Here is a 15,227-nt window from a genome sequence, read left to right on the forward strand (position 1 = left end):
TCTCAAAAATGTCTTTTAATATAATTCACAAAGTGCATCAATAATCAAACAATCAATTTTGAAATCGAAAAACAATCAAGTACACGTGGGAAGTTTGGTGTGTTTCATTATAGTTTGTTATTTATTTCTGTATTTTAGGCCATCATAAAGAGAGGCTGTACAAACACGGTCCTTACAGAACTTCATACAAGCGAACCACATATGAAAGACCAGGAACAAAGTGAAAGAATAAAGGAACTTGAAAGAAATAATAAAAAGTAAACAAAACAATTTAGTGTTTCCTTCACTTTCAGTCGATAACAACATCAGTTTTGTCCTCATTGACATTATAACGAGCTTAAACAAGCAGCAATCCTCCACCAAGAGTCATCAAACGACACTCAATCCACAACAAAATCACCTCAGAACAAGACACAAGATGCAAATGAGAGCAGAAGAATTTCATGCCGTTTATGTACATTCAGGTGCTGCTTAATTAAAAATATAGTTTCATATGATAATCATATTGGTCATAGTCGATTGATTTCATCATAGCAGGACACGACAGATGCTCAGCAGAGTCAGACGTGATGTGTGTGTTTGTATGTGCATTATATAGAGCAGTATATCAACACACTCGACAGTAAATCAACATTAAACATGAAAAGTCAACAAAATGACATAAATATGCATACAAACACAAACCGAGCAACGCATCAGTGGATCTTTCCACTCTCGCTCTGGTTTCGTATGTTTGGCTGAAGACAGCGCTCTGCTGGTAGAAGAATGCATGGCAACTGTTACATTATATTCAAATGACACCTGAGCAGAGAATGGCTTTCCGACTTTATATTCACCTAAAATCGCACAAGATTATTCAACATCATGCTCTCTGGATATACAGCGCTGTATCGATAAGGTGGACTATATTAGAGGAACAACAGCAGATTTCAGCAGTGAAATCAACACTGACGGTTGATGAATTGAGTAAAACTCACAAAACACTAACAGGTCATGATTTCACACCAAAATCAACACAAAAAGTATTCTAGTTAAAGATTTTCAGGACCATACATGCATTACAGCAATGGGATATAAAATGTGTGCTTCATTGTCATGACAATAATGTCTAATGTCACAATGCCAATATCAAAAATAAATAAATGGTCTTGAAAAAATAGGTCAAGATATTCAAGCCCATTTTAGGACAATTCAATAACAATAATAATAATAATGAATTTTATTTAAATTGCGCTTTTCTCAAACCCAAAGTGCCATTAAATAATATAAATATATAAATAATGGTCCTAAAATGGGCTTCAATATATTTACCTAAAATTGTATTTATTATATTTATACGTCATAGTATTTTATTTTTTTTTGTATTTTAAATAATGCCAATTTCAATAAAAAAAAGCTGTTTTATTACAGTATGTCAGGCTACATTAAATAGAAACTAAAGAGTATAAAATGATGGGAATTTCAAAATAAATGCATGTATTTGGAAGAAATGTGCTTAATTTTCATGAAAATAATGTCAATATAAAAAATAAATAAATAAACCCTTAACGGTCCTAAAAAATCATATTTTTTCCTTTTGATTTTGGAGTGAAATGTGACTTAGATGCGTTTTCTTGTGATATTCACCCAAATAACTTTACAAAGTTCATAAACAGGCATACATTTTTTACTTGTATTCCTCTTGTATTTCCTCCTATCTGCCCTTTAGACTCTCTGTAACACTGTAAGATAATGTCAGTTTCGACTCGAGCCAAGACAGCTCAGAGAGTTTGAGGAAATGTTATCTTACACCATATTTACTCACTGAAACACCACATGATTATCTGCAAAAGGATCCATTAAGGTAAAAACAATGCTTGAGATTGAAATGTGATGCCGGAATCTCATCACCATGGTGAAAAACATGGTACATTCAACGGTTTCAAGCACCCGATTCATCGCGTCACAGGATGCTGCGTGCCGTGTAATTAAACATCCACATATGCGTCGATCACACAAACAGGCCTATGCTGAATATTGCATGTGGCAGTTCTGATTGACACACCACATTCATTATAAGTTTTAAAACATTCCTTAAATAGGTGATATATTTTTGCGCATATACACACTCTCTCTCATCGATTACATAAGAAAGCAATAAGGGGAAGTGCGTCTTAAACACTGACTAACTGCGTTTAACAGGAAAAAGATGACATTCAGTGCGCTGCGTGGGTAACGGGTCCGTTTGACTCATGAACTACACGCTGTGAGCCTCCTACCGACTTCAGCTTCTGTTGAACTGAACAAACACGATAGATTGTCACTAGTCAGCCATGCTGTACACAGCAGACAACATTCAGCCAAGAGAATAATGCAGAAAGACAAGGACGAGAAGCTAAAATAGAGCATATTCAAGAAATGAACTATACAGACAAAGATACGAGTCTCTGTTCATTTCACTGCGGAAATCATTTTCTCAAACTGTTTTTTTTTTTTTTATCTTGTCTTGTTCTCTCACTAAAATATCTAAACGGCCTTAAAACGTAATTTTGCACATTATGATTTCAGAGAAAACATCTTGGATTTTGCGAATTGTCTTTTTCCCTGTTTTAGGCATAAATCTAACAAAATTTTGTGAGGTTTCTGCCTAAAAACTATGGGGGAAAAAAAAAATCAAATTTGCCAATAGAACTTGTTTTCAGTGAATATATCTTGAATTAAGTGTATTTTTCTTAACTTATTCACAAATAGATTTTTTAAGAACGAATCTAACAATATACTGAGGTTTGTGCTTGAAAATGAGAAAATTGCTAATAAACTTAATTCAAGATTTATTACAAAGTTTTTTCTCAACTAAATAGATTTCATTTTAATTTTCACCAAAAATATTAGAACTTGTTTTCAGAGAATATATCTTGAATTAAGTCTATTTTAACTCATTTGTAAATAGCTTTTTCTTGTTTTAAGCAGAAATCTAACTAAAAGAGATTTTAGAAAACAATATTTTCTATATTTCAATATTCAGAAAACAAGAAAAAATATTTTCAATGGGGTGAGAAAAACCTAATTCAAGACATATGCAAAATTTGTTAATAGATCTAATTCGAGACAATATACAAAAATGGTTTCTCAACTAAATTGGTGTTTTAATTTTCAACAAAAATATCTAAACATTCTTAAAATGTACATTTGCATACTGAAACTTGTTTTCAGAGAATATAACTTGAATTAAGTTGATCTTTTTTCAGAATTTTTCACAAATGTTTTTTCCTATTTTACGCATACATCTTACAAAATTTGGTGAGGTTTGTGCTTAAAAACTAGGGAAAAATACAACCTGTAAATGAGGTAAGAAAATCTTAATTCAAGACACAATATACAAAATTTGTTTCTCAATTATAGATCTAATTTTAAGGATGCTTAAATATTTTTATAAGAAAAAAGACAAACTACTGATTGAGAAAATGAGTTTCGCAGTGTAATTATATTTAGTGTTCAGTGCAAAAGACGTTTTAGGGCAAAACGGGGTTTTGCAGAGCAAACGGATGGTGCATTTAGTGACTATGATGTCCCTGTGCATTACTGTACAAATACAGCTTGCTAATGCTTAGAACAACATGAAGAAATAACTAGTTGCATATGGGCTAGTCAGTTTTCTGCTCATCTACCGTTCATAAACACGACAAAATGAGACGCCCATATGACAAATAACAAAATACACAGATCCTAGATGTCGCCCTGCCAAGCGTTGATACTCTTCGTGACCATTTTGAGCAGAATTTGTGAATTTTAATATGCATGGTAAACAAATGAGTTATTTCTAGAAATGCAAAAACTGAAGACCTTCTAACACGGTCATATTTTAAAGGTTTGAAGACGTTTAGGCCCAGATTTGACTTGGTAGTGTGCGATGAAATGGCTTCAGGTAAGAAATCGCAGAAGAAACCGAGAACTAGAAGGCAAAGGAAGGTTATGCATTTCATATTTACGTTTCTCCGAATCCTAATCACGTTCTCCCATCCAGATCCCATAGCACCTTGTATTGTGACATCACCCAGCCATCAGCCAATCACAGAGTCAGATTCAGTCGGAATCAACACCCCTTCCTGATGGCACACAGAGCAGGGAGGGCGCACACAGGAAAGAGAGAGACCTCACTTCCTCTCCAGTACAGCGAGCTTCCTGTGGGTGGCGGCGGCGGCTTCACTTGCGGACGGCCTGCCGGTAGCTGTGTCTCTGGCCCTGACCGCGGGAGCAGCTGTTGTTGCCGTTGCCGGATGGTTCTTGTGCGCCGGCGGCAGCGCTTTGACTCGCGCCGTCTCTGGTGCTGCAGGTCATACTGCTCTCCTGCAGCGTGGGGCTGGATTGAGATCTCTGTAGCGCACTTTCCTCCAAGAGCATGGCTTCAAACACTGACAGGTCATCGTCGTCGCAGCGCTGCTTCGCCCGCAGGAGCATGCTATACGTCTCATAGCGCGTTTTCTACAAGATGGAGACGTTTCGTTAATTGGCTGAAAATGTACATGCTCTCAGGCCATCCAAGATGTAGATGAGTTTGTTTCATCATCAGGTTTGGAGAAATGTAGCATTGCATCATTGTCTCACCAGTGGATCCTCCGCCAGCCGTCAGAATGAGAGTCCAAACAGCTGATAAAACATCACAGTAATCCAGAAGTGATCCACACCACTCCAGTCCATCAGTTAATGTCTTGTGAAGCAAAAAGCTGAAACAAATCCAGCATTAAGAGGTTTTTAACTTCAAAATGATGCTTCCAGCTAAAATACGAGTCCATAATCCATAATAACGCTTCCGACAGTGAAAAACTTGTCTCGTCTGAATCAGGAGAAAAATCTGCACAGATCAAGCACCGTTTACAAGCCAAAACAGCTCTAGACAAATATGTGAGTGGATTTTGATGTGAGACAACAGGAGATGGACTTTTTCATTATTATGGACTCATATTTTAGCCAGAAGTGACAGTTTGAAGTTACAAATGCCTCAGTGGTGGATTTGTTTCTTACAAACATGCAGCTTTTGTCTTTTAAAGACGTTAACTGATGGCCTGGAGTGGTGTGGATTACTTGTGGATTATTGTGATGTTTTTATCAGCTGTTTGGACTCTCATTGTGACGGCACCCATTTACTGCAGAGGAGCCATTGGTGAGCAAGTGATGCAATGCTACATTTCTCCACATCTGTTCTCATGAAGAAACAAACTCATCTTGGATGGTCTGAGGGTGAGCACATTTTCAGCAAATTTTCAATTTTGGGTGAACTATTCCTTTAAGAACAACTTGGTTAATCAGTGCATTAAATTGATCAAAAGTGACAAAAGACATGTCTGATGTTACAAAAGACTTCTGTTTCAAATAAATGCTGTTCCTTGCAACTTTCTATTCATCAAAGAATCCTAAAAAAATTATCACAGTTTCTACAAAAATATTAACCAGCGCAACCTTTTTCAAAATTAATAATAATCAGAAATGTTTCTTGAGCAGCAAATCAGAATATTAGAATGATTTCTGAAGGATCATGTGACACTGAAGACTGGAGTAATGATGCTGAAAATTCAGCTTTGATCACAGAAATAAATTACATTTTATAATATATTCAAATAGAAAACAATTATTTTAAATTTTAATAATATTTCAAGATATTACTGTTCTTACTGTATTTTTGATTAAATAAATGGAGCCTTGATTTTAAAAGAGACTTCTTTCAAAAACATTTAAAAAATGTACCAACCTTTTTTGAACCATAGTGTATATTTACCTCAAACTCTAGATATTCCTCCCTCATTCGGTACTCCTCAAGTTCACGACCTTTCACCTTCCTGTCAGGTGGATAAGAGCGCAGTTGTACGAGCTCAGTGGAGATGGAGCGAAATCGAGCTTCATGAGCCTGTACCTGCTCCTCCTACACACATACACACACTTTATAACACCGTAGTTTATATAAACACAGATACAGTACATGCACAGTCACTCTTATAAAACAGTGAGCCTCCTCGCTGTTCACTGACTGCATAAGCAGCTGTCTTTAAAGGAAGCATCATAACTGAAATCAATAAGTGATGCATGTCATGCAAATAGGTAAAATAATTATTAACAGTTATTGTTAAATAATTAGTAACACTTAACAAAAAGGTTTCTTTTTTAACTACATTAGTTGACATGAACTAAAGATAAACAATACTTCTACAGCATCATTTATTAATCTTAATGTTTACTAATGTAGTTAACTAATGAAATCTTACAGCAAAGTGTTACCAATTTATTCATATGTATTTATTATTATATTCATCATATTATTTATTATTATACGACTTAATTATTTTTCAAGTACAAAGCCTTATAATGATAACATTTATACAGGTATGTGACAACATTTATGCAAATCAGCTCATTTGACCTGTGACAGCTTGGAGGCGGAGCCTGGCAGCAGCGGCCGACTGAATTTCTTCTGTGAGCCAATGGCAGCAGGGAGGGGCGGGGCTGAAAACATGGCTGCCACCGTGTTGATGCGTGTGATCCAAGACTGCATTTGTTCAGCATTCCTACACGAATAAATCAAATCCACGTTAATAATGATAGAAAACATCTAAAAGAAGAACCAGACTGCAACAGACGGGTTCTAGAAGTAAAAATCTCATTAAAGGTTTTTAGCCATAAGACCTTTGAAGTAAGATGCAGAACGAGCTCTGTGGTGGTTCAATGATGAAATGGAAGCAGTGTCATAGACATTTTTACAAAAATGCTTCATTAGAACACTACATATAATCCTAAAACCGTTCCACCAATCTGAGGAGTCATGGAATCACAGTAAAACGGGATGAAATGGGTTTTTTTTTTTTTCCGAAATACAAAAACACATATATATGGATTTTCCAGCACAAGCAATGAGAGCTGAAACTGGGGCAAACTTCAACTAGAGCAGAGCGAGTTCTCCTGGGGAACAGGGATGTGTGTGAACACACACACACACACACACACACACACACACACAGACACACACACACAATAGAAAGAAGACAGGACTGCATGAGTGTTTTGAATTGGACAGAAAAGACATCACATGCTGAACTTCATGCTGCACAGATTATTTATTCCAGTTAAAGATTAATGTTCTTGTTTTTTGTATAGAAGCATATGCACATGTGGTTAGCAAGCAATTTTCACAACTGTGTGATACAGATTTGTCAATCTGAATACTAATTTTTCTACTAAGAACATTGTGCAGTGCTAGTTGCCAAGGCAACATGTCTCCTTTTCATTTAGCTTAACTTGATGTATTAAAATAACTAAAACTTAAATAAAAATGAATAAAAAAATTATATAGACATATTAAAAAAAAAAAAAAACACAAGAAAATGATTACAAATTTAACTAAAATTAAAAAGAACTGAAATAAAAATAAAAACTATGTAGACATATAAAAAAGATACAAATGATAAGAACAGACAGCAAAATAAAAAACTAAAACTTTTAACTAAAATTAAAATGAACTGAAACATAAAAAACCATATAGACATAAAAACAAAAAACCATAAAAATGTTAAGACAACAAAATCACTAGAACCTAAACTAAAATTAAAATAATCTCAAATAAAAACTATATAGACATGAAAAAAACAAAAACTGATAAAAATGATAGAACTCAGACAACAAAATGACAAAGTTTTAACTAAAATTCAAAAGTAAAAGTAAAATCAAATTTGAATAAAAACTATAATAGTATCTCATAGTGCATTTGCATGTATAACAGAATATTCAACTAGAACATAATAAAATGTAGGATGAGACTTAATTTTATCCAAGTGGAACTGATGGTGAATTTATTGTGATGTCTCTAGATGAGAGGAGGTTGGAGGGAAACAGATCAAAAAAATAAGCTTAATGGCATCAAATGAAAATGGAGTTATTACATTTTGATGACTATGGCATGTTTTCCTAAACAGGTTTGTGGTGTTTTGTGGTTGAGTGTGTGAACTCACGGAGCCTGAAAGAGGTAGACTCTCCAGTCCGCGGTCCGGAGGTAAAACACGTTTGGCCGTTTGCTGTAGTCTGTGGCTCGGATGGCCAGCGAATGATGAATAGACACCGCATTCTTCAAATCCTCATCTGATAACTGTTTATCCGGTCGATACTCGCCCTGGAAACACAATTATCCTGTTATTATTCAAAACGTATATCAGAGATGACCTCCGAGTATGAAATGTGTTATATAAATAAACTTGCCTTGCCTCATAGTGCCCTCTCATAATTACTGATATACTGACCATACTGTCATCCAACACATTAATACAGCAGATTACCATCAAACTGCTTATATCTGAAAAATGCAACGGCAGTTGGGTATATTCATAAAGGCAAAAAGATATTATTTGTTTGAAAGGCACTAAAATATCTTTAGAAAGTTTAGTAATGTTGAGTGAAAACTAAACTAATATTGGCAAAAGTGCTGTTAATGTTCTGAAGTGAGCAAAAACATCAAAAGCAGCTTCACGTACCACTCAGACTCATTTAACTAATAATGAACAAAATTCATATCAATCACACACACACACACGTGTGGAGGGATCTAACAGACTAGCTTAAAATAAATAATATATAATGAAATGATTAAATATGTCACGGAATTCTGCAGTTAATGAATTAAAAACTAATAAAACGTCAGTAAAAATGCATAAATATAAAACAAGAAACACATTTATTTTTTAATATAAAATGAAAAGGAATGTGAAATACACCATAAAATGAAAAACCTCATAAAATCACAAAATTAAATGCATGTAACGACAAAATTGAACAAATCAAACAATCCAGAAATATCTGAATACATTTTGAAGTAGATCTGAAAGAAAGAAAGAAAGAAAAACATACTTTCTGCAGGTAAAGGATGAGTCCCTTCAGAACAGCATAAAATGTTTTCCATCCTCTTTTTCCACGAGGTGCTGCATTGCACATGAAAAATAACAACACAAATGCAAACATCCTTTTATTATGCAGGGAAATGGATCAAATATATCAATACAGCAGTCTAATAAATTAATTTTCATTGGTAGATGTTTTTGCATCACTGTGTAAATGATATTATTTGCATTTTTTGACACTGTATGCTTTTGTTAAACAACATTACACTATACATATATAGTATATAGCAAAATCATATTTCATGTGCAAGGGTCCAAATGCCAGATATACTGGGTATAGATTATTATAAACTAAAATGGAAAAAAAAAATCCTCAGAAGTAAAAGACACTTCCTTAGAAGACAAAAAAAGCAGTTCTGCTAATATGAATTTCTACATTAGATGACTCATTACAAATATCTAGAAAATGAAAACTCCAGACTGCTGGTTGACACTCACTTCTTTTCCCGTCACAATCTGCGTGGACCTTCCTCACCAGGAAACCCGTTTTGTAGAGCAGCGCTCCGGACGGAGAAACCAAACCGCTGCCCGTCCGCCTCACTCCTCCTCGCTGCTCGCCCAGCTCCGAAAACGACTGACGCAACTCTTCTTCATCGCTGAACGAAGAAAACACAGAAAATGAGGAAGTGTGGAAAAGAGGAATTCAAAACAAAGTGATGTCATATTGTTATTTGTGTGATAGCCTGACTGGAATTATTACTGAAAATAATTTGATAAACAACTTTCACTCAGAAATTGCTTGGAATTCATTGTGAAATTTACTAAGAAAAAGCAAGTAACGCATTGAATTAAACATGAAATTTTACAGTGAAAAACTGAAATAGTATTTTCTTGTAAAACCTATTCCAATTATGTTTTATTTGCTTCAAAAAATGTTTACTGTGCAGGAACTATATTGATATATAGTTTCTATTAATATTGCTTACACTTAGTGTGTTAGGGCCAGTTCCAGTAATCAACACTAAATATTAAACACCGTCACATAATTTCTCCTGCATTGTTGGTGTTACAGACATGAATGAGTCCTCAAATAATGCAGCTTGTTGAGAAGACCAATTCTGAAGCAATTCCTTTGTTTTCTTTTCCTTTTCTACACAATTTGAGCAAAAGCTACTACTTAAGCATATCTAGTGTTCTTCATGCTGAAATAAAATAAAATAGAAAACCTTTTAATTTTTATTTTAAATATTAAAATTTTATTATTAAAAACGTAACATTTTATGTCATTCAAACCGAAATAAAACTTTTTAGAAAATAACTTTATTAAATTATTAAATTATTGCTTTTATTAAAAACTATACATTTTAATTCACTAAAGCTGAAATAAAAATTATTAAAAACTATATAGACATATATAAAAAAACAAACAAAATAATAATGAAACTACAATAGTATATTAATGATACTATCATTGAGATACTGTTATAGCTTTTAATATTTAGAATGAGTTTTTATTTAGTTTTCATTTTTGTATTTTGTTTTGTATTTTACTCATTTTTGTCGGTTTTTTTAAAGGGGTCATATGATGCTGCTAAAAAGAACATTATTTTGTGTATTTGGTGTAAATGAAATGTGTTTATGCGGTTTAAGGTTAAAAAAACACATTATTTTCCACATACTGTACATTATTGTTTCTCCTCTATGCCCCGCCTTTTTGAAACGCGTCGATTTTTACAAAGCTCATCGGTCTGAAAAGCGAGGTGTGCTCTGATTGGCCAGCTATCCAGTGCGTTGTGATTGGCCGGATACCTCAAGCGCGTGACGGAAATGTTACGCCTCTCACCATACTGTGATGCCGTCTCCCGGCACGACCAGACAAAACCAATAAAACCCATTACAAACGAGGCATTCTTTGCATTTAGTGGGGACATAATTACGGATTATAATGACTTATACTGTCTTTTTAAGTGCTGCGTTGCATCGCACCTTGTCTGCATTTGTGATCAGAGAAATGACAAACAACAAGCGCTACTCTACACTGCTCAAAACTCGCGTTTGAATCATCAGTGGCAGGCCGGCGGCTTGAGTGAGCGCAGGCCGGCGGCTAGAGTGAGCGGAGGACGCTCACTCTATCCTCCTCTTTTGGAAGGCCAAACAAAGTAGTTTCGCTTTCACAATGAAACACATGGCAACAATACTACAGCGAGAATCAAAGTTACGCCTTCTTTGTTTGCGTGAACATTTGGGCGGCGTTATGCAAATCTTCCCACATCATGACGTAGAAATGTGGGCGCGTGTTAGAACGAGCCGTTTTAGGTAGGCGTGGTTTACTCTTAAATTTTATAAAGAATATCTCTTTGGATTTGAGACTTTAGTCTTTGCAACTTTACAGATCTTCTTTATGCACCAAGAGCTTGTAACACTCCAAAGAGAAAGGAAAAATTGAAACCGCATCATATGACCCCTTTAATAATTTTTTATATGTCTATGTTCATTTTTTATTTCAGTTTTAATTATTTTAGTACACTTAGTGCAAGGGGTCTGTTCTAGTAAACTAACACTAAATATTAAACACAATCCCATAATTCATCCTGCATTGTTGGTGTTACAGACATGAAAACATGCAAAACATCTTGTCCTAAGACGACAAATTCTTAAACAATTCCTATGCTTTTCTTTTCCTTTTCTAGACATTTTGACCTGCTTTGAAAGCATTGCTATTGCTTTTGGAAATGCACATCTAGTGTTCTTTATGCTGCAGTAACTGTGGAGAGAAATCCAGTGTGTTTAAAGACTACAGGAGTTTGGATTCAGACCCTCTATCAGACTCGGTGTGATATTTTGGGTCTGTCTCGCTGCGCGTCCTGCCTAGAGTGAATAAAAGTCTTTCACCCAACAGTTTTCGCTCTCCACTTCCCGCCTGCTGATAATAAACCCCCTGAGTGCGGCAGACGCTATCGATCGAGTGCGTGTTGAAGTAAAGTGCTCTTCCCAGCGGGTTTCTCTCTCACATCTGCCACCAGCGGCCTGATGCTCTCCATCACAGAAATCAAATCAAAGACTTGATCGCACAGGCCAATCTATTATGGCATGCCACTGCGAGACGACCACAGGTTAAATGGATGGGTGTTTCAAAGCCGTCATACTATGAAAAATCGAATTCTCCTTGAATTTTTGGAAACTGAAGTGTTCACTGTAATATTTAGGCTTGCTTTAACACCACTTTCCCAACCATGAGCACATTTAAGTCAATTGCAGGTCCCACTCTACTTTTTGGTTAAACGTCCCTTTTCATTTGGAAATGATGGAAGTAAATTGGGCTACAAATGTCACTTCATGCAGATCATTTGAATATATGACAGCATGCATTTACATATCAAGGCCTATTTAGTATGCTGCATGATGAATGAGCCAAATCAAAACAGGTCATTTACATCTAGAAGTCTTAGGAACAGTTGCAAAAACAGGTGGAAATGGCCATGAAAAATGAAATAGTTTTTAGTGCAAGAAACGTTGACTAACATTTCAAATGAATTTCAGAGCAGGGTGATTATTGTTGACTGAAACTAAAAACTAAACTATTAAAAACACATTTTGCTACTTGAAATTGAATAAAACAAATAAAATATATAATTTGTTTTTTTTAATTTACATTTTATTCCACTAAAACGGAAATAAACATTAAAAATTATAACACAATATAGTCTTTATTAAAAACTATACATTTTAATTCTCTAAAACTGAAATAAAAGTTATTCAAAAATATATATACATGTTAAAAATAATAATAAAAATGACAAAACAACACAATTACAAATAAAAATAAATTCAAAATATTAATAAAAAACTACATGAGACACAATAAAAGTGCGATAAAAACATTTAAACACCAGAGTACGAATCAGTGTTATTTTATTATCACTGGGATACTATTATAGTTTTTAATATTTTAAATTAGTTTTTTAAATATTTTGTTTTCATTTTAATTGTAAAGTTTTGAATTTTTTGTTTTTATCATTTTTATATTTATTTTTGAATGTCTAAACAGTTTTTATACATTTTTATTTCATTTTTAGATATTTTAGTACATTAAGTGAAACTAAATGAAAATGAGAAATGACGCCCTGGCTGAAACTAACTAGTTGTTTTATATTTTATTTTATTTCAAGTAATTTATGGTTTTAGTTTTAGTTAACTACGCATAAAGTGTGAGCCCTTTAAAGCAGGAGAGTGGATGTGTGAATGTTCCTGTCTTTCTCGGCTGTTTTATGAGGTCTCTCGCCACATTCTGCACACTCTGAGGTGTAATATTTCTCGTGAACACACACATCGAATGTCTGAGGTCAGTGAAGAGACCCCTTTAATGGTGTCTTTCTCAGAGAAAGGACGTGCATCACACTGCCGTCCCGTCCGCGTGATGTTTCTCAGGGGAGAGACACTCGACGAGTCTCTGCAAAGACACCAACCTGGAAATCACGAGAACCAAAAACCTTCAGCTCACCTCCACAAACCAGCAGCTTTCCCAGCCTCAAAACGATTTAGCTACAAAACACACAAGAGTTCGAAATAATGCTACTGCTTCAGCGCTGTTCAATACTGATAAACCCTTTAACATTCAACTCTATCAGCCCATGTTTTTTTACTTAAATTCTTTTTTAATAGACATCAAAAAAAATGACCTCATGCTTTTTTTAAATGTATATTTTTATCTATAAGACAAAGCTCTACCATATGGAGTCAACAAAAAATTAAATATTCAAAAAGTCTGTATAGAAATACATATATTACTGTATATTGCGGTCAACATAATATCCAGGCCATGTTCAGTGATTGTAATTCTTTTTTTTTTATGTATATCAGGAACAAAGTCTTAATTCATTAATTTCAATGAATAAATAAAAAAGTATAAGCAAATAAAAGTATATTCAATTATTTCAGAAATTGAAATACTTATAATTAGTAATTATTTGTATTCCAAAGAATTGGAAGTTTTTTGTAATTTCGCTTTAGTTCACAAAGTAATCATTTGTACATAAAAAAACTATAAATAAACTAAATAAATAAATAAATGCAAACAGGCAGTAAGTGAATTGTGCATCAGTTTAAGTATGTAAACACTTTCTAATTTTTAGTAGTGGCAGCTATAAAACAGTTCTCATTTTCATTTTAAGTTAAAGTACTAAAATAACACACTAAAACTGAAATAAAAATAATTCAAAACTATATAGACATATTTAAAAAAACATACAAAAAAAAAAAGATTTTTAAATACTAAAAATGACAAAATCACAAAAATACTATAACTAAAATAAAAATAAAAACAGGAAATAAAAAAATAAAAACTAATTCAAAATATCAATCAAAACGATAATAGTATATTAGTATTATGGTGGTGATATTATGCACATGCAAACACCATTCACATTTACTTTGTGAGTAAAAAAAAAAAAAAAACTATTTTTTTTTCTTATATAAAGTCTAAGGTTTTAATCTATTCCAATTCTGAATCTCTCAGATGTCAAATTATTTGAGAGATAATTATCCCATGACAACACTGTGTTCATAAACAGCATTCAAATGACACAAGAAGAAACAAATGATGTGAAAAGCAGCCCGATTATGTGTGCACCGCTCTAAAATGGGTGAAAAACAATGATCAATCACTCTCACATGTGCATAAAACTTCAAGCCTGTTGCCTGGTAACCGTCGGCACAAAAGGAAGAGAGAGAGAGAGAGAGAGAGAGAGCGAGAGAGAGAGAGAGAGGGCGAGAGAGAGAGATGGTCGGAGGACTGATGGAGAAAAAAAACGCAACCTTAAGAATAAATTTAGCCAGAGCCATTACAGCAGGCCCAACTGCAGAGACTAATGACAGTAATCACACAGCCGACTCCAGATCAGATCAGCACAACGCATGACTGAAAGAAAGTGTTAGATGGCAGGGGTGGCATTTTTAACCCCTTTGGTGATATTCAATATATATCGCAAATCTGGGTATTTATGCTTTTAACTTTTAATTATTTCCATTATTTCAACCAAACACCTATTTGCAGGTAATTATATTCAAAATGTTCAATTCACAATTCAAATACAGTACAAACAATGCTACATTTTAATTAAGTTAATTTTATTTATAGTACTTTAATTTAATTTAGTTTACAGTAAATGTACACTACTGTTCAAAATATTTTTTTAAAGAAAGTATTACTTTAAATTGATCACGTTAAATGGATCAAAAGTGACATTTATAATGTTACAAAAGATTTTTATTTCAAATCAATGCTGTTCTTTTTAACTTTCCATTCATTTCCTCTACAATCTGACTCTATCTGTACTTTCTATTCATCAAAGAATCCTGAAAAATAAAATGTATCAA

At 33.9% G+C, this 15,227-nt stretch overlaps 1 protein-coding gene across 1 annotated transcript in view; it reads right to left on the minus strand.

The window, feature by feature from the left end:
- Positions 1-3,202: 3,202 nt before the first annotated feature.
- The window catches only part of LOC107666723 (uncharacterized), a 55,137-nt gene continuing 43,112 nt past the window's right edge, over positions 3,203-15,227 (minus strand). Inside the window, exons 12-17 of the mRNA XM_016458159.1 lie at positions 9,351-9,508; positions 8,863-8,933; positions 7,974-8,131; positions 6,392-6,536; positions 5,753-5,896; positions 3,203-4,461 (exon numbers count right to left, since the gene is read on the minus strand). Of these exons, the coding sequence (XP_016313645.1) occupies positions 4,183-4,461; positions 5,753-5,896; positions 6,392-6,536; positions 7,974-8,131; positions 8,863-8,933; positions 9,351-9,508 (955 nt within the window). The 3' untranslated portion in view covers positions 3,203-4,182. The remainder of the gene's footprint in view (positions 4,462-5,752; positions 5,897-6,391; positions 6,537-7,973; positions 8,132-8,862; positions 8,934-9,350; positions 9,509-15,227) is intronic.

This window comes from Sinocyclocheilus anshuiensis, unplaced genomic scaffold, assembly GCF_001515605.1.
Source record: "Sinocyclocheilus anshuiensis isolate Anshui unplaced genomic scaffold, SAMN03320099.WGS_v1.1 scaffold1500, whole genome shotgun sequence".
Classification (NCBI taxonomy): Eukaryota; Metazoa; Chordata; class Actinopteri; order Cypriniformes; family Cyprinidae; genus Sinocyclocheilus; species Sinocyclocheilus anshuiensis.